This window comes from Callorhinus ursinus, unplaced genomic scaffold (genome assembly GCF_003265705.2).
Source record: "Callorhinus ursinus isolate GAN/ISIS: 27379988/994484 unplaced genomic scaffold, GSC_fseal_2.0 scaffold79, whole genome shotgun sequence".
Taxonomy (NCBI): Eukaryota; Metazoa; Chordata; class Mammalia; order Carnivora; family Otariidae; genus Callorhinus; species Callorhinus ursinus.
The window spans coordinates 4,021,605-4,041,638 of NW_027397141.1; the positions used below are offsets into that span (position 1 = coordinate 4,021,605).

Sequence of the window (20,034 nt, forward strand, 5' to 3'; positions counted from 1 at the left end):
GCGCCGCCCCGAGCTCGCCGCGCGGCCCCCGCCGCCCCGCTGTCCGCGCCCTGCGGGGCCCGGCGCGGCGCGCACGGTGGCGAGGGCGGGCGGCCGGGCCGGCTGGTGCGAGCGTTCGCCTGCGCCCGTGGTCCGGCGGCGGAGCGGGTGACCCGAGACGGCGGTGAATCCAACCCTTCCCTGGGAAAAGCTCCTTTCCGTGTTCCTCGGCTGGAGCGTGTCTTAAAGCAGGTCTGGTCTCGCGCGGCGCCCCCTCCTCACCGATGCTCTCTGCCTCCGCAGACAGACCCAGGTTGCCCGATAACTACACTCAGGACACCTGGCGGAAGCTTCACGAGGCGGTGAGAGCCATACAGAGTAGCACCTCCATCAGATACAACCTGGAGGAGCTCTACCAGGTGAGGCTCCGCCCGCGCGGCGGAGGGCGGACCTTGGGGGCCTTCTCGGGACCAGGACCTCGGGACTGGAGGGCTGGTCCCTCGTGCCGCTCCCTCGCTTGGGTGCCTGGACTCCGGCGGAGGGGGAGGCCGACGTGCTTTGTGTGGTCCTCGCTGTTGTTGCAGACGCGGTAACGAAGGGTGTCCTAGAAATGCGAGATTTGCCTCCTGCGAGAGCAGTAGGGGTCCTGCGACAGCCTGTCCCCCGAGTCACTGAGAGTTTCTGTTTTCTGGTGGTTGTGGGATTTTCATTTTCGGGCTCATGCTGTCGGGAAAGATTTATTTAAAGTTATCTCATTACAGGAGAAAGATACATTGCTAGTAGCCACGTGACTCTCATCGTTTTCCAAACGATGCAACAAATTACTATTACAGTTACACTGTGTCATGTCCGACACTTATTACGGTTTTACTTGTTAACATAGATTTTCGCTCTTCATTTTGTTTTGTGATTATTGCAGTTAAGATATGCAAAGAGATTTTGTTATGTTTAATTTAAAGATGTTCCATTTCTAACATAAATGGTCAAAAGTGAATATTACTTTGCATATTCTGTTTATCAGCAGACTGGCTTTTCCTGATCTTATTTTTTAAGAATAGCATTCGTTAACTAGTCTATCACCTATATTTTAGGTAACAATACGATACCACAATTTCTATGAAGAGACTTGAAGTAAAAATTTTTTGTTTGCCTAAAAGTGTTTGTTATAAAAATTGTGCAGGTTACAAAAAAGTACAAAGGGGAAAATTAAAACCACCTATACTCCCACCATCCAAGAAAGACCACTATTGACAGTTTGATGGACATACATCCCCTCTTTGCATTAACTTTGTGTGAGTTTATTATGTTTTTTGATCAACTTTTTAAGGTAGAACTTACATGTAACATGTACTTCAATAAGTTTTATACTGAGGTATAAACAACCATCACCACAATAAAATATAGAAGTCTGTTCCTCTCCCCTGACCACCGATGTCCTTTCTGTTGGTTCTAGAGTCTCATCAGTGGAACCCATATCCTGCAGTTGTTTGTACCTGGCGTCTTTCGCTCAGGCCTACTGTGTGACAGTAATTTGTTTGTTGCTGGGGAGAATGGGTGCCACCTTTCACCAGGGTAAGGGACATTTGGGTTTCCAGTTAGGGGTTATTATGAATCAAGCTGTTACGAATGTCAACGCCTAAGTCTCATGTGGAAACGTGTTCCATCCCTCTTGGGTAAATATCTAGAAGTAGAGTCTCAGAGTCATAAGGGAAGTGTGTATTTAACTTTTTAGGACATTTTCTGTTTTCAAAATGGCTATACCATTTTCTATCTGTACCAGCAGTGTGTGAGAGCTCCAGTTTTTCTATGTTCTTGCTAACACTTGGTATTATCAGATTTTTTTTTTTTTTTAATTTTAGCCACTTGAGTGCATGTGTAGTGGTCCTCTGTATTTCCATATGAATTTTAGACTCTGCCATTTTCCACAGAAATGTCGATTAGGGTTGTGTCAAATTCTTGATCAGTGTGAGGAACGTTGATGTCTTGGTGGTACCACGCCTACCAACTGATCACAAGGCACAGCTCTGTTTAGTCTTCTTTGATTTTTACTTATTTCTAGTTCCAGTGTATAAGTCTTGTACATCTGTGAAATTTACTCATAAGCGTTTGATATTTTTGGTGGTGTTATAAGTGGTACTATAACTTTTAGTCTCTGGTTTATGCTAGTATGTAGAAGTAGGGTTATTTACGTACCGCTCTAGCGTGCCCTCTTGCTAACCTCATCTCTAGTAGCTTTTTGTAGATTCCATTAGATTTTCTACATAGACAGTCATGTTGCCTATGAACAGAGATGGTTTCACATCTTCCTTTCTAATCGGCATGCCTTTTATTTCTTTCTCTTACCTCCATGCCCTGTTCAGAACCTTCAGAATGATGGTGAGTAGAAGTGGTTAAAAGCAGACGCCCTTGTTTGGCGGCTGTTCCTTGTGGGAAGAGCCTTCAGTCTTTTGTCATTGAGTATGGTGTTAGGTGTGGTTTTCTCAAAAATACCCATTGTCAGGTTGAGGGAGCTCCTTTCCAAGTTTGCTGAGAAATTACCAGAAGTACCTGTTGGATTTTGATGAATTCTTCGGTGACTGTTGAGATGATCGTACGACTCTTGTTTTTTCAGTTTATTGCATTGATTGACTTTTCAGATGGTAAGACCATCCTGCAGACATCGGATAAATCTGACTCGGTAGTGGTGTGTTTTTTATATATATTGTTGGATTTATTTTGCTAATATTTCATTAGTTTTTGCATCTGTGATCACAGAAGATAGTGCTTTGTTGTTTTCTTGTACTATATTTGTCTGCATTTGGTTTCAGAGTTGCAAATACTCCCTCCTTTTCATTTTCTATAATATTTTGTATAGAACTGGTATTTTTTCCTTAAATGTTTGAGAGAATTCCTAGTGAATCGTTAACGTCGGTTGTCTTAGTGGGGAGCTCGTAAACTACACATTTCTTTAGTGGCTATAGAACTATTCAGGTCACTCGTGTCTTCAGGGTCACTAATCTTCTGCAACGTCTAATCTGCCAGGACTGCCATCTGGTGAAATTTTTGTCTCGTGCACTGGTTTTCTCTCCAGGTGCTCAGTTTGAATCTTTTCTGTACCTTCCCTGTCGCTATGTAACTTCTAAACACGGAGAATAGACTTAGAAAAGCTGTTTTAGTGTCAATTCCAGGCCACTTTTGACTGCTTTTCCTCCCCACTAAGGGTTGTGTTTTTCTTCTTTTTTGCATGTCGGGTAATCTTTGACTGTCAGACATTGTGAATTTTCATTAGTGTGATTATTTTTGTATCTCCATAAATATTCTTAGCTTCACTGCAGACCTATTAAATTATTTGGAAGCAGTTTGATCTTTTAAAGTCTTACTACTAAGATTTGCTAGGCAGGACTAGAGCAGTATTTTGTCCAAGGCTAATTGCCCCATGGCTGGGCAAAACCTTCCTGGATGAGTACTCAGTGCCTAGTATTTTGTGATTTTCCACTCTGGCATGTGGAGGGAGGTGCTATTCCAGCACCCCTCTGGGTACCAGACACTGTTGTCTCTAAACTTCACAGTTTCCTCACACAGAGGTCCTGGTCAGTGCTCTGCTGAATCCTCGAGGGAGACACTTGAGGTCTCCTCGCTCGTCTCCAAGCTCCTCTCTGGCCGGATCTCTTCCCTCTGGGCCTTCGTCTTGGAGACTGAAGCCTCAGCTCACGGCCCCTGCTCCGCAGCCTGGAAACAGGGATGTAGGAAGTCAGAGCGTTGGGGTTTGTTTCCCACCTCCCGGAGATGACCGTCTGTCATAGGCCAATGTGCCGTGCTTTGAAAACTGGTGTTTCATTTTTGTTTTGTTAGAGAGAGAGGGCAGGGCGGTGGCGGAATGGGGCAAAGGGGGAGGGAGGGAGAGAATCTTAAGCAAAGCAGACTCCACGCCCAGCACAGAGCCCAGCACTGGGCCTGATTTACAACCCTGAGGCCACGAATCAAGAGTTGAACTCTTAACTGACTGAGCCACACAGGTGCCCCTCATATAGTTTGTTCGGTTTTTGGTAAATTCTGGCAGAAGGTAGCCTAGTCTCTTTATTGCATCTTGACCAGAAGTAGGAGTCCCGTCAAATGTCTAAACTCATAGGTTTTTAGTTTAATAAAATATTATACCTTGCAGGTAGGGCTTCTTATTTCTCTTTTCCTGGAGATTTGACTATCTGGTATCGATTACCCATCATTTTTCTTGGTAGAATGATCTTGCCGTACCTTTTACCCAGCAGGATGTGTCGTGATGGTCACCATAGATACTGTAAATGCCCTGGGTGTCCATGTGTATGTCTTGAGACCCTGAGGGCTAGAGGTGCTTACCCCCCAAATGGGATTATACATTCTAGGAGGCACCGCAAGAGAGCCCGCTGGGGGTCAGTTGATTGACTTACAAAGAGGCGTGGGCACAGGCAGGCTCCTGGCCACTCACAGAGATGTTCCCCGGGGAGTTCAAGTACAGGGCTATGGAATGAGCTGCTCAGATCTTTTGGAAGCAAATGGGACAGAAATAGTAAGTGACGTCATTGTGTAGTTATTGACCGCTTGTATTATCCTGATCTATGATAAAGTAGGCAGTGCATTTGACCTGTTGTTTCGAAATAAAGTCTGTTTTTGCTGAGGTGGTGTGGTATATACTTTGCCAAAGAATCTTATGTGAAAGTAACCATTCTTACCAAAGTATGAAAGTTATTTTGGGTTTTTGTTTTGTTTTGTTTTGTTGTTTTTGAGGAAATTTTCAGGATATTTTGATGTTGATTAGTTTTCCCAAAGTGGGGTCTCTTACCTCCCCATCAGGGTATCCCTTACCCAGATAGACCCTGTGGGAGGCCTACCTGGAAGCCCGTGTGTCTGCTGTAGTCTGCCTGTTGTTTCCCTATCACTCTGTTCAGTGAAGAGGGGTCCAAAGTGTGGTGATGGGAAAGTCCTCGCAAACATACACATGCACCGTCCGCAGTCACTTCCCTCCTGCAGTGCTGGGAGGAGAATATTTTGAATGCATGGATCTTTTCAGTCTGTTTTTAAAGACCTGAGTTTAGACCTGTAATTACTACCTGCGGAAGAAAGTTTATCTTGTGTGTTTCCAGTCTATACGTTTTAGTCCTCTTTGTCAGCGTAATGAAACAACAGAAAACTGAAGACTGCATTTTCGAGAAGGGTTTCAGAGAAGAGCTAATGTTGATTTCAGGCAGTTTTGATGCCCAGAAACAGCCGTCATGGGGGACTTGCTGTTCTGAGGAAGGCTGTGCTGTCTCGAGTCGAACTGATGTCTCTGAAATTCTCCTGCCTGGTGATAATTTACTGAAGGAAAATGTGGACTTAGGTATTGAATGCATTAATAGAATGGCTCAAATGGATGAGACAGAGTGAAAAGGACTGGTTAGTAGACATATATAAACACATTATTTGATGGACCAATTTGAGAAAGTAACAAATTAACAGTGAACTCAATACATAAGTTCTTCAAAAACAGGAGAATCTGCAAACTCAAATCTGTTTGGCTTAATAAAAAGGATTTCATAGGGGCGCCTGGGTGGCTCGAGCGTTAAGCGTCTCTGCCTTCAGCTCACGTCATGATCCCAGGGTCCTGGGATCGAGTCCCACATCAGGCTCCCTGCTCACTGGGAAGCCTGCTTCTCCCTTTCCCTCTGCTGCTCCCCCTGCTTGTGCTCGCACTCTCTCTGTATCAGATAAATTTTAAAAAAAGAAAGAAAGGATTTCATAAATCAGTGGTGTCAGCACTCAACAGGGTCAGTCGTTTCTGGAGGTGGCTTACGTCTAACACCTGGGACGGGGAGTTTGCTGTGCAGTCAGAGCTGGTAAATATGGCCACACTGGTACTGGTTTTCCTGGAAGCCCTTGTTCTATGGGACTTCCCTCTCCTAGTTTATCCACTCAGATCTGAGTTCTGATTGAATTTTTACGTTCTTTACTCATTTCTTATGGGTAGGAATCTGGTGGCGTAGAGCCCCCATCGGTGCCTTCTTCCCAAGTGGTGAGCTCATCACCTTTCAGTGGGCCTGCCATTGAGTAGGGTCCATCTTCAAGACTGGTTATTGCTTAACGGGGGGCTAACGCTGCCGCCTTCCACCCTGAGCCGCGCACATGTGCGCGAGTGTGTGTGTGTGTGTGTGTGTGTGTGTCAGAAGACCGATGTGCCGGTCTCTGTGAAGTGGGTTCTGAGGTAGGCCCCAGCCAGTGCACCTTTCTTTATAGGGCTTGGCCCGGAGTGTGATTTTCCCCAGAGCTGGGGGTTAGTTCTCATTTTCCCTTCATCTACATAAATAGTTCTTGGTGCCAGCCTGCTTTTCTTTATGATTTCTCACACTATGGCACCTTTTACTCTTTTGTCTCTCTAATCTTAGCTTTGGCCCTCAAGGCCTTTACGTGAAACATCATCTTCCAGAACCACGTACCCTCATTTCATGGACGCTGTGCTTTCTCCCCACCGCACAGCTCACTTTAACACCGTGTTGGGTATTCCGCCCCCAGGGGACAAGTGCACTCAGCGCTGAGGGCTTGGCCTTGCAAATAAACAGGCATTTGATGCTGCCATGCTCGGCTGTCCTAACACAGACAACAGCCTGGAGGGCTTGGGTGTGGAGGCCTGACAGACTTAGATTAGAGAGCCGAGCTGTGGGCGGTTCAGACAAGCAGTTTCCACCGGCTAAGTGGGAGCAAGGAAAACGCCTTTATCCTGACACAGGTGCTGCTTGCCCACCTCTAATCATTGGATTAGTTAAATTCCTCTTCTCTGTTAGGACTCTTGAAAATAGGAGTGGTGAGTGGTGAATGTGAAAGGCACCTTCCCTGTGCAGGTCAGATTCAGTACTTTATAGTACAGAGGAGGCATTTCTGAGTCCCAAAGTACTACTTAAAGCTCGCAAACTTACTTTGGGGCGGGGGGCTTCTATGTGGTGGAGCTCCTGTAACACGGAGAAGTTGGCCAGGGCCCTGAGAGAGCGGGGCCGCCCCTCTGTGTGGTGCTTGTAATATGAAGACGCCGGCAGTGACTCAGCAAAGACTCGGAGAACGGGCAGCACCCACAGCAAACCTGGCTCCTCTGGGTTTGCCTGGTGGTTGTAAGAGGCCCCCAAATTCTCAGTTTTAAATACAAAATAAATCTGTGTGCTTCGGGCAAACAGTATGTCCAAATAGGATGAGAAGCAGGGTTCTAAAATCAACAGTGACAGCATGTCACAACTGGGGAAGGATTGTTTTTAGGACATTGACTCCGCTTCAGGAGTTAGAGCATTCAAAGTGGTTCCTTCAGTGAGATGGTGTTCTATGAAGAACATACTGAGCTTATCTTGATTTTTACCAAAGAAGATAGTTTTCTTTGTGTATTACATTAAAAACATTTCATGATAATTATGTTTTTGGGATCCCCTAATGACTAACTTACTGGAGTGAAAGCATTTGTCATCAGGTTATCTTGGGTTTCTTAAGGAAAAGGATCTTTGAATTATAAAGACAGGACTACAAAGTGAAGGAATTGCAGAGTTTAAGAAAGAAATCGGGGATTTCAGCACAGAATGTAGACGAGCCTTTATTTCTAGAGCAAGACAAATAGGACCTTTCCTATGGTGGTGGTGGTACACTGATAACAAACCTGCTAAAAAACAAGTTGTCCTTTTTAATGTCATCCTTGCCCCTTCTCCTTTAGCCTTTGTAAACATGCATGTGTTTCATAGCAGCGATTACTGTATTTATTTAACTCAGGTTAATATGTAGCAATTCTTGTAACATTAAGTATGGGGACTATTAATGTTTTAAGTATTATGATAATGAACAGCTTTATAAAAACTTAAGTTATCTTTATTTCCTCAGGAATATAGTATTTGAGTTAGATTTAGATTCTAAAGTGTTTCTATGCAGTGTGTCCCCAATATTTTTTTTAAGTGGTTCAAAACTAGTCAGTAGAAAAAACGACATTGTTTTTAGTATCTCATTTGGATTGAATGAGATGCTGGTATTGTACATGAAATTTGAAAAACTTTATTAGAACTGGTGAGAATCTACAAATATTTTTTTTGATGTGGGTAAAAATATTTTAAGAAAATGTTTCTGCCCAAAAAACTTGTTTCTTCATTAACTTAAGACAAACTTATGTAAATTATACATGTATCCTGAAAAAAGGTAAATAGGAAACAACACAACATGGCCTGTGTCTCCTGGGCAATCACGATTTTTCCTTGGCTCCTCATGGGCAGAAGCTGCCCTGCTGCTCCCCCACCTGTTTGGAGGTGGTCACCGAGGGTCGGGAGCAGTGATCCCATGCCCTGCTTGCACATTAGAATCACACACCTTTCCTGTGTCCTCCGCCTCAGACGAATGAGTGGGAACGTCCAGCTTTGTTTGGAAGTCCCCAGGTGGCGGTGGTGTGTGGCCAGGTTGAGAGGTTGCTGCATCGTGGACGCTCAGACATGGTGCGGCCATGCTGCGTGGCTGTTGTGGGCATGCTGTCAAATCCGTGTTCCACATCCACTGTTGTTACCACCCCTCCCAAACCCTGCCTGGACCCCGGGGTTCAGACAGTAATCACCTTGCACTGGACCCTGACTGTGTGCATTTGTAGGTATGAAGCGGGTTGGGGGTGCCTCTCTGTGATGGTGGTGATTTTAGCTGTGTGTACACACAGGGCTTTTTAAAGACCTAATTTGTTATTCATGGTGAATAATTCACTTGTTCCTTTTGTTTTCAGGCCGTTGAAAATCTCTGTTCTCACAGAGTTTCCCCAACACTCTACAAACAGCTTCGACAGGTCTGTGAAGATCATGTCCAAGCGCAGATCCTTCAGTTTAGAGAATATCCTTTTTCTGGCTCATGAGTTTCTGTTCATTACCTAAATCCTTTGAGACTGAACATTAATAGGATAAAGAACTAATGAGTATCCTTAATATTAAAACGACAGCTTTCAAAATTCGCATTTATTTATACACCAAAACCTAACTTTTGTTTCATGTGATCTAAGATTTTTTTTTTTAAGTGGAATTTTTACCATTTAAATTACTCATCTTATTAAAACAATAGAGTGTCCACTTAATGGGTCTGGTTGAAGTATTTAGGAAAAGTTCTGGAAGAGTCTTAATTTTGTGCTGCCATCCTTTTATCTTATTAAAAAAAAAAACCTGCCTGTTTTTTCTGATGTGTCAAATTCCCACTGACTTGGCGACGTAAGCCAGCACCCGTTTGTAGGCTCAGCCGCGTGTGTAGGGAGTCACGGCTGGGCTCAGTGGGTTCTCTGCTCGGGGTCTGGTTGGCTGAAAGCATGGGACCAGCCAGTTGGGGTCTCGCCTGAAGCCGCCTTCCAGGCTCGCCACGGTGGTGCAGAGGTCCTCTCCCTCCGTTGCAGGATGGTGCTCTCGGCCCCTGAGGCCGCCCCTGGCTTCTCGCCGCAAGGTCTCTTCTTAGGCAACATGGTTATTTGCTTCATCCGAACCAGAAGGAAAATGCCCCTCTCTGGTCTGCTGAGACAGAGTTGTGTGGTGTGACCCTCATGTTCCCAGCCCTCCCAAGGTCGAGAGAGGGAGTTACAGGCTGTAGGACGTGGGGGCGTTTTGGCCAGCACCCCCTCGAGGGCCAGCTTCTGTCCGGGAAACGGAGCTCCTTGGATCCTGTCGGCAGTCCTTTACAGTCTGGCCTCCGCCCACGTCTGCAGCCTTCCACGCGCCTCCTGCGTGGGCTTCCTGTTGCAGGCACCTGCTTGTGACTGCTCTTCTCTTGTGGGGTTAGGTAGCTGCAGCCTGTTCACTTCTGACTTCTTTTCTAGCTGAAGGAGCCTTTCCGTCCCATGGCCTCACCTTGAGAAACGGAAGTGTTCAGAGCTTGTCGAAGCCTTTGAGGCAGCCACACAGGTCTGCCGCCTGCTGTCGCGGCTTCTGGATTCGCTGGGGCCGTAAAGCTCCTGTGGCCTAGGGCAGGGGGTCCCCGCAGAAGTGGGTGAGCAGGGTCCCCTCTGGTTGTCTCGTCTCGGCGTCTGTAAGCACAGCTGTGCCCCTGGGGACACCGGTGACCACACTGCCGGGCCTTTGGAAGACGGCCAGTGTGCCATGTCCCAGACGCACCCTCCTGCCTCAGCGCCGCCGCTCAGCAGTCCAGGGGGCTGGGCAACGGGCCCGGGAAGCCGCGGTCAGGGTGCTGGCGTCTGAAGAGTACCAGAGCCCAGGCTTCCTGCAGGCCACCAGCCGATCCCCAAGTTCCCGTTCCCAGACTGGCACGCGTGAGGGAGAGCTGCTGCAGCTATTGCTGATCTAGCCCTAATCTAACCAGGACCACGTCCTGATTCCTTGATAAACTCACCCTCCTGCCGGCTAACCCTACCTTGTGGTCACACGGACACGTCCATGAAGTCACTCATTCAGCAAGTCCTCACTTCCTGTCCAGACCACCACCAGACGGTACGAGACGGTGGCCACATGTCCTCGGCACTGTGACAGACCACGGCCATAAAAATTAGCATGTATCTCAATGAAGACAAAAGACAAAGACATTTGGCCATGTTACACGTCTTTATGAGCGGGAGGCACCTGGAATTCTAAGATGCTCAGATGTTAGAATCGGGGGCAGAGCTTCCCAGAGGAGGTGATGTCAGAGTCACCTCAGGATGGTAGGGTGTAGCCGGCCACAGAGGGAGGGAGCCATCAGAAGGGGGTGCTCGTGAAGACCCAGAGCAGTTTGGCATGAGTGGAACCCGGGAGAACTGCTGCAGTTTGAGGCTGTAATTCTGGGTTGCAGCTTGGATTTGAATCTGTGTATGTACTCCGCAGGCTTTGGACTTCAGTCTGTGCGTGTCTGTGAGCCCTCGCAGGTGGAGGGGCAAGAGTCCAGCCGGGTGAGACCCGTGGCAAGGGAGGCCAGTGTCCACTGCATTCCAGGCCCTGGCAACAAACAGGCGGACAGAGCTTAAACCCCGAGGTGGGGGCACTGGCAGGAGCATAGAGTCTGCACTTCTGAGACTCCGTGGTGAGGACAGGGCAGCCAGTCTGTGCAGAGGAGATGTTGTGCCTCGCAGGAGGGGTGGGTGATGAGGGGCCAGCGTCAGAGCTGCTGCAGGTGCTCAGACACTCAGGGCAGGAATAGCCCAGGATAAGCGTACTCGGATTTCTCTTGTGTCTGGGGTGTTCCTGTCTTTCGTGTAGGGCTGCTTTCTGAGCTCGAAGGACTGCTCCCCTCCTCATGCTCTGTTGAGGCCAGCAGGAGGAGTGCTCGGGGAGACCAGGAGGTTCACGTGTGTGATGAATTCTGCACTCACCTGCTCCTTCCAGAATAGGTTACCTGCTGTTGGTGATAGGCCTTTTCCCCAAGCCAGGGCCGTCCCCACGCACCTCAGCCACTGCCACGTGCGCTGAACCAGGCGTCAGACGATGCAGCAGGAGGGACGTGCCATGCGCCCGGGCTCAGTTCACGAGCACCTCTTGGGAACCACGGCCAACATCCTGCTATGTGTGCTGCTGCATTCAGAGCAGGACAACCTGCTTTAGAAAACGTGGCACAGATAGAACCTATCACTTTTCTCCTCCGGCGTAAGCACTGTCTTTCTGGTTTCTTTCTTCTCTTTAATTTTTGCAGTCACAGGTAGATGTAGTTTTTTCCATGGTGCATGAGCATGTTGCCACTGGGTATTTGTTTGCTGTCTGAAGACTTGTCTGACTCCTCTCAGTAGGCTGCTTAAACCTTCAGCTCGGTCTGGCCCTTCTCCAGACAGGAGCGGACGGTGTGGGGAACCGGTAAAGTGCAAGCCCTTGGACCAGCTCGCGGCACAGCTGCGTGGCGTGCTCCCCAGCAGTGCTCACGTGAGGCTTTAGGTTTTGATTCATGGAGGTCTGGAGCTCCATGCGTGCCCCCTTGTGTGGCCCAGCTGAGCACTCTGTGCTGTATTCTATGAGAAGTGGCCAGAAGTTCACCCAGCTGTTGGAGGAGAAGCATCTCTCATTGGTGAGCTCTGCACGTAGGGCCCTTCCCTCCCAAGGAGACCCTGCGCCAGGCAGGGTGCTGCTTGCTTAGTTACAGCACCTAGCCTGTCCGCAGCGGTCGGATTGGCTGGTGTGCGTCTCACCCTGGGCGCCCTCACTGACACCTTGGCCCCTAGCTGGTGCAGACAGCCCGTGGAGACCGGCCAGGGTATCGGCCACACAGTGAGTGGCTTGTGCCCAGCACCGGGTGCCAGGGCTGCTGGGTCCCCACTGCAGTGGCACTTGTCTAGATGTGATTGTGACTCAGTCCTTGTTTTTTCAGACTATTTGTATAAGGTTCTACTATCACAGGGCCACTATAAGTTGGAGCAATTATAAAATACTTCTTGGAGAATAATGTGTTAACCACTGAACTAGTAGGTCTTTGCTGGGATTTACTATTTTTAATTTATTAGCAAAGCCTCAAGAGAAAAGGAAGATGTTTGGCCAGGACCACTGTGGTTGTGGTCAGCTCAGCTCACTGGTGTGACAGGATGCAGATGTGCCCGTCGGTCGCTCGTGGCTCTCTTGACCTGTCTCCTGCCCAAAGTCCTGGCTGTGTCCCACCGTCCTCACACCTCCCCGCCAACAGGAGACTCCGATGCCTATCTGCTTTTACACATCACACGCTGGCCGTGGGCTTTTTCTCTGTGTGCTGTGGATTTTACCTCTAACCTCACACCCGTTCTGAGGAAACGGCCGAGGGAAGCTCGTCGCTGGTCCAGTGTCCCTAGAGCTAGAACCAGAGGGACAGAAGTCTAGGAGACGCAGGTCTTTCCACCTGAGCAGCTGCTTTGTTGATCTGCACAGATGGAGCGCCGTCTGCACGCGGCTGGGGAGATTGACTGAGCACACGTGTGAAAGGTGCTTTGTAAGCCACAAGGCAGCGGGCAGACATTTAGGACCGTGACTTTGCACACACTTGTGATGGCCGTGCTCCAGGCATTTGGCTGTGGTTTGCTCTGAGAGCCCATAATGGGGTTTCTTTTTCCTATAAACAGTATTTTGAGCCTTAAAAAACATATTCTAATTATCAAGCTGAAAGCATTCCTCATTCGGTGCATGAATGGGATTTCACGTCAGTTCTCACTGAGGCTATGAGTTAAAGTTAGACTTCAGCCACCTCCCTGTAGCTGCCAGTCTTCTGGTGCTATGAACAGTCAGCCCGCTTCCCCACCACCAGGACAGCCTGGCTCACAAGTGGCCCCTCGTCCTCTGTGGGAGAGGACCCTAGGTCCAGCCACCCAGAAGCCTGTGACCTGGGCCTTAGTTCAGCCAGCAGGGCTCCTCAAGGGACTCGGGAAAGGCAGGGGTGTGCAGGTGCATTTACCACGAATGCGGGGTGAGATGCAGTGTTGGAGAAAACCCACGTCTCTGGTCCTCTGACAACCGAGTGACGGGCAGTGTTCTGTGTCAAGAGTGGCAGTGAAGGGGTTAAAACTACAATAACTAAACTGGCCGGCGTTTGTCATGTTTTCCTTAGCAGATCTGCACAGACTCACTAGATAGTGTTTTATTTTTAAAGAAGATTAACACATGCTGGCAAGATCATTGCAGACAAATGGTAAGTGTACTGACTCTGTTAACCCTGGTTTTTAGGTACATGTGCTGTCCTGGCACCTCCATCGCCACTGCTCTGCTGTCTGGTCTCCCCTGCACACTCCCTCGTGGACCTGTTCACCTCTGGTGTAGCCAGACAGAAGGGAGATGGCGTAGCGGGGAGGATGTGCCCCCTTTTAATCCAGCTGTCTTTTTTTCTTTTTAATCAAAGCATGGCCTCATCCACCTTCCCTTACCCACCTAAAGATGGCGTGGGCCAGACCGTGGGCTGAGATAGGGAAGTTCTGTTTAGGATCAAATGCTTCCATCCAGCTCAACGTAGTTGAACAACAGAGCAGAGCAAAGCAGGGTGTGAATGCTGCTTTTCTGGATTGGAGCTGGCTGCCAACTTGATCTTCACACCAACCTGACATCTCATGATTCCTGAATGGGTCTCTATAAAGTTTTCCTTGATCCCTTGATCCCAGTTTGTGCCTGACAATCGAGCCTGACTTCTAGGTTTTTTACCGTAACTGGACAAAGTCTTAGACTTTGTACATGGGTTGATTCTAATTTGATCTTATGTATATGAGTTCTTCATGTGGCCTGGTTGTAAGTGAAATCATGGTATGAGTAGCTTTGCTAAGTGGGTGGAATTCTTTCATTTCCTAGATGAGGTAAACGAGACAATGAATGAGCCTCTTTTCCGGCCCAGGAACCTGGTAGATGGTCAGAATCGATGAGCGTCTGTTAGGAAGGCTTTGCTCACAAGTCCGGTAGCTTCCGTGATAAGAGAATCACAGGGTGGCTGATGATTCTGTGCCCTCCATGCTCTGCTTACAAAGCAGAGTCAGACACGTGGCCAACAGCCTTGTGCCAACATAATGAGGACTAATTATTTAAAAAGCTTAAAAGCGTCTCTTTACGCCCATGAGATTTACCACATTAGTCAGGAGATGACCAGATTTCAAAGGTATCCTTTAGATTAAATGGTTTAAAATCCTTATAATCAGATTTTCTGGATAAAAGAGGTGAAAATCAATCATGAGGGTCTTGGGGAACATCATCAAGAAACAATTATTCTTAGATTTGAGAGTTACCATAGTTGTGGTTCAGGCGGCCTAATCTTGGATATTTAGTTAGCAAGTTATGTAAATAAATGCTTTTCTAATTGCCAGATCATGATCAGAAGTATTTTCCTGTTTTTGGATCGCACTTACGTCCTTCAGAATTCCATGCTTCCTTCTATCTGGTGAGTGTCCGAGTCGGCAAGCTGTGTCTGCTGCTACCATTTGGTCCTTTATGTCAGCCGGGATCTCGAGTGCACACGTCCAGACCCAGGTGGACCTTAGTCTTAGGGCCAGAGCTGGGGCCGGCTGCACCCAGGGGAGCCCCTTCTGGTACACTGCACAGCTTGAGTGCCACCGTGAGGGTGGTAGGTCAGTGAGGCAGCTCTGTGGGGAGGCCCGTTTCTGTCACTGGGCTTTGCGCACCAGGGCCGTCTGGAGCCAACGGGAGGGAGGGAGAGGCTGAGGCCCTCCGGGACCGTCCAGCAGCTGGTCCAGCCAGTGGTCTGGTGAAGCTCTGAGCACGACTGGGGCTGGTGAGGTCATGACCCGGGGTCCTGAAGCCCCCCCACGCCTCCCCATCCTGCCGACCAACCACGCACACGGAGACCTGCTTTCAGTCTGCCCGTCTGCCGTGCAGCATCTTTCGGGGATGGTGTGAATTAGGAGCTCCCCCCTCTGTCACCCACTTCCACACCCTGTACGGACGCCCCTCGCCGCGCTGCCTGTCCCCTCGGCGCCCACTGCTGCTTCCACAAAGCCCTGCCTGACCTGATTGGACTTGTCCCTCGTGTCATCCGCGGGCTCTTCTCCCACTCCCTTTAAACCCAGGTTCTTTAAAAAGCAGCTTGCTTTTGCAGTTTCCTTAGCATCCGTTCCCTCTGACCTGAGGCTAGAACTGCTCTTCCTGAGGTGTTGGTGACCCCTGGTTCCCAGATCCCATGGATACTTATTTTCTATTACCTGACATCTGTACAGCTCTGGACACTCCTTGAAAGTCTCCCCTTCCTCCCCCTTCCCTCTCCAGCCGCTGCTCCCGTACCCATCCTGCTAGACACCCACACGCATCTGCAGTCTGCTGGCCCCGCACGAAGAGGGTGGCCTTTGTCCAGAGAAACGATAAGGATGTTGTACTGAGGACGACGTGAATGGCATGGCTGCTAGTCTGTGCCAGGCTCTGTTGTAAGAGGCCTGGCACCTGCCAGCTTACCGAGTCTGCAGTACGGCCCTAGAGGGGTTACTGTTTTCTCCGTTTTATAGACGGAGAAACGGAGGCAGAGACTTCCCATGATTTGCTGTTCCCAGGTTGTTGGGCTGCCTAATCTGAACTGTTAGTTCATAAACATGGTTCATAGCGTAACCATGTCACAGAAACTATAAACATCACTTACGGCATCGACAATACTGGCCTCAGGCCGCGGCAGCAGGTGGGAAAGCTACGTCTGGTAGAACCAGCCTCACTGCAGGTCTACAAGAAGCGCGCCAGGCAGGACATGGCGGGAGGGTGAGCCTCATCCTAGGCCTGAGCTTTGCAGAATGAGCAGGAGTGCTGAGGTAGTTGAGGCAGAAAGAGGTGGTAATAGAGAAAAGGAAGCCTATGTGGAAACGGTAACTGCCCAGGGTGAGCTGTTTGTGGGGGAGGCAGGGACATGAAGCCCACAGGGCACCCTGATCACTGACGGTGGGGAGCGACGGGACTGAGATTAAAGCAGCGGCTCGCAGCAGAGCAGGTGGGTGAGAGCCGGCAGCGAGCGCTTCCTAAGCCCCACACGGGCCACCTGCCTGGCCCGGCGTGGAGGGGCTTTACAGGCGGAAGACTGAATGTGTGATCCCATTTACAGTTAAGGAAGGACAGGCAGGGACCCAGAGGCACTGTGAGCCAGGGGTGGGGCCAGGACTCTGACCCAGGTGGTCGGCTTGAGCTGCATGGCTGACCCCTGCACCCGACTGCTGCGTCTTGGACGAGCGCAGAACACCCGGGCCTGCAGCTCCTCCAGGGAACACGAAAGGCCTCCCGTGGTGTGTGCTGTAGGAGAAGGTTCACCACAGATGGGGCTCTCCAGAACCCGTGCCCCTCTGCACGCTGCTTGCTGCCACAGGCATGGCTCACCACTGCTCCTGCTCACCACCACCGCCTCAGCTGCCCGTTGAGGAGACCTGACTGGGTCCAGGAGCTCAGTTTTGTCTGCCTCCTCAGTACTTGGCACATAAGGGACCCGTGGAGGTGTTTGCACAGAGCACAGAGCCTGGTATCCCAGGGTTTCTGTGCACAGTGACCGAGCTGGGGTTCCCCAGGCGACAAGCCGAGGGAGGATGATGGACTCTTAGAGTCCCATTGTACATTCCATTCACCAGTGGAGAGGACCGGATGGAGGGGAGGCCCCGGTGCCAGGGGAGGAAGGGTTGGATGACATGCTCTGGAGAGGGGCCAGAGATGGAAGAGGGAAGGACAGGGGGGCTGGGTGGGTGGAGATGCCTAAGTCCCGCCCCAAGAAGAAGGATGTGAGCCGCAGTGTTGGCAAGGTCCGTGTACTCTCCAGTGACAAGCTCAGCCTGCCCCAGGAAACGGCCTTGAGGAAGCAAATACAAAGCACACTAGACTGGCCAAAAACAGAAAATACAACAAAGGCGTACTTGACACGTGGATTTAGAGAGTTAGCAGATCAACAGTTTTGGGATGAGAGTCCCAGTGTAGCTTGTAGCTTTACCTAGAACTTCTGAAAAGCGGAACTGAAATAGAGTTTTGTTTTTCCTGTTTGTACAGGGATATGGGATTGGAACTTTTTAGAAACCATATCATCAGTGATAAAATGGTTCAGAGTAAAAGTATTGATGGAATTCTGCTGTTAATTGAACGGGAGAGAAATGGTGAGGCAGTGGATCGCAGTTTGTTGAGAAGTCTGCTGAGTATGCTGTCTGACCTTCAGGTAAGGCCTCCCTGCCCAGCTGCTTACACTGAAACAAGTGGATGTAAAGCAGGGTTTCAGTGCAAAATACAAAATCCCACAAACGTGGTGTTGAATATGTGCGAGGGGAGTGACTCTCAGGCTAGCCGTACAGAGCAGGCCACAGAGGAGAGAGCCCTTAAGACACGGACCCGGCCCTCCAGGGCAAGGACAAGGGCCTGTGGCCCTCACAGAGCAGGGAGCGGGTCGGGCGGCCTGGGCTGCCGGGCTCCCTGAGCCTCGGGGCCGCCCCCTGCAGCTGGGCTCCCTGCAAGTCTCGGGTGTATCGGCACTTGCTAAGGTAGGTTTCTTTACTCTAAGTGGTCGGTAACTTTGTTCATTTTTTAGGTATATAAAGATTCATTTGAACTGAAATTTTTGGAAGAAACTAATTGTTTATATGCTGCAGAAGGCCAGAGATTAATGCAAGAAAGAGAGGTGAGACAAAGAATTTCTTTCTTTTTGTAGACGTGCATCTTAAGTGTAATTTCTAGAAAGTTGTCTTTCCATGTAAACATTTTATTAGAAGTCTTCTGAAAGACACAGTCTAGCTGAAATTCTCAGGGACGAGCTTCATTCTTATTGCAGTAAAAATTTAATTTTTTTTAACTTAGAAACTTTTTATTTCTGTCCCCCTCAACCTAAGTACAAAAGGCAGTAAGGTGGCTTCTGAAACGTGTAATAAAGTAACTCAAGTTGAAGCAAGAGGATCAAGGTAAATCTGAAAGAAGAAAGATAGGTCAAACACACCCCCAAATCCTCCCTTTGTGTGAGACATTAAGAGAAGTTATCTAGAAAACCACAGGAAAAAACATGAAGTAGTGATATGAACCCCAAATCTTGGTAGCCAGTTTCAAAAGTATGAGAGCAGGGCCTGAAGGAAGCTCCCCTGGACCCTCCCCCAAATGTCACTCATCATTGCACAGGATGGACCGACTGTTGGTTCTTCATCCTGGTTTTGGAGAGGGAGTTTCATGCCCCATACCCAGCCCTGCTCCACACGAGGTCAGAACGCCAAAGACCCGTGTCATGGGGACTTTCCTGTGCCGTCAGGTGACAGCAGGAATGCCCTTTACCCCTGGAAGCGTGAAGTGCGTTTTGAGATCTGCAGCCGGGCTGTTTGGCGTCCTCAAATGAACACGCAGTCTTCTGATTAGCTTTTGCTGACCCTGCTGTCTGTGGGCCAGGGGGTGCGTTAGGCCTGCACCCTCTGACCCGGCTGCTGCTCACCTGCCCACAGGCCCTCAGTGTAGGAGGGACCCGTGGCCTTGCCCCTGAGCTTCATGATGGGCAGGGCACAGCAAGTGACGTGCTGTCCTGTCCCTCCTTCTAGACATCCAGTTTGCTGTCCAGACCGAGTTTAAGGGAAGTTTCTTCTGTGTATCCGCTTAACCCCCAGTACGCTTCCCTTTGGCCACTTTCACTCCCCGCACTCATCTGTGTTAATATTTGGCTTGAATATATATTCTGCTTTCCTTTTTTAAATTTTTATAAGGACGAGAGCGTTTCAGTTTCTTACGTAACACCAAGAATCTTTGTTACCTAAAAAAAAAGAAAGAATCTTTGTTACTGACATGTTTAAATGTTGTGTTTGGAAGGTTCCAGAATATCTTAACCATGTAAGTAAGCGTTTAGAGGAAGAAGGAGACCGAGTAATCACGTATTTAGACCACAGCACACAGTAAGTACTATTCATTTACTTGGTTCTTGCAATTTGAGCACAGTGAACCCTTTTCCTGGCTGGCATTCAGTACTACCTGAGAGTATTTTCGTTGCTTATATTATTTGTGATCAGTCGGTACTTGTGAGTGACAAGTGCTGTGTCGTGAGCTAGGGCCCAAACGGAGCACCTCAGGCTGAGAGGCTTGGCATGTTTGAGTTTAGAGACAGGGATTCTGTTAAATCCATGGGGTGTCGTTGAATATTGGAAAATTTGGATTATAAACTTTTAGTTAGACATGTAAGATAGCTGTACTTCTTATGGTACTAAGTCACATTATTTTCTCTTTTCATCCAATTTTTTTTTCCTCTACCTGGGGTTGAAAAGTAGCTGGGGAAAAATTGTGTGAGTGTCTGCTTCTCACTGTGCACATAACCTTTATTCAAGTGAGGAGACGTAAGAACGGAAAGGGGATAGAACAGAGACTGAAGGTAAAACGTGCAAAACTTGTGACCCGCCAGGAGCAGGCGGGATGAGAGAAAGGGGCCGAGTTAGGGCGCTTTGAGAAGACAGGAAATAGAGGGTCAGGAGAGGGAAGATGCCTTTCGACATTTGAGGGGCCTGCGGGGAGCCCAGGATCTGCGGAGAGTGACAGTCGTGCCAGAGCCAGGATGGCCTTGTTCGGGGTGCTGTGGGGACGCAGAGCTCCAGCTGCGGAGTGTGAGGGGCCGCGGGCTGGAGGCTGGCAGCAGGGAGGTGCAAGGAGCAGGAGAGGAAATGACAAATGGTATCAGGTCGCGCCAGTGGGTCAAGTCAAGGGTGGATAAAAGTGTTGGTTGAGTATCTGCTACATTTTTTTTTTCTTTATTAGTGATATTTTC

General features: G+C 49.0%; 1 protein-coding gene across 2 annotated transcripts in view; it reads left to right on the forward strand.

Moving 5' to 3' along the window:
- Positions 1–217: 217 nt before the first annotated feature.
- Positions 218–20,034, forward strand: part of CUL4A (cullin 4A) — a 41,921-nt gene continuing 22,104 nt past the window's right edge. Inside the window, exons 1-7 of one of the 2 annotated variants that reach the window (XM_025874547.2) lie at positions 218–398; positions 8,693–8,796; positions 13,437–13,506; positions 14,660–14,733; positions 17,313–17,475; positions 17,842–17,931; positions 19,092–19,174. In XM_025874547.2, coding sequence (XP_025730332.1) covers positions 264–398; positions 8,693–8,796; positions 13,437–13,506; positions 14,660–14,733; positions 17,313–17,475; positions 17,842–17,931; positions 19,092–19,174 — 719 coding nt within the window. In that variant the 5' untranslated portion in view covers positions 218–263. Of the gene's footprint in view, positions 399–8,692; positions 8,797–8,859; positions 8,879–13,436; positions 13,507–14,659; positions 14,734–17,312; positions 17,476–17,841; positions 17,932–19,091; positions 19,175–20,034 lie in introns of those variants that run through there. The other variant, XM_073887446.1, reaches the window with a different exon arrangement.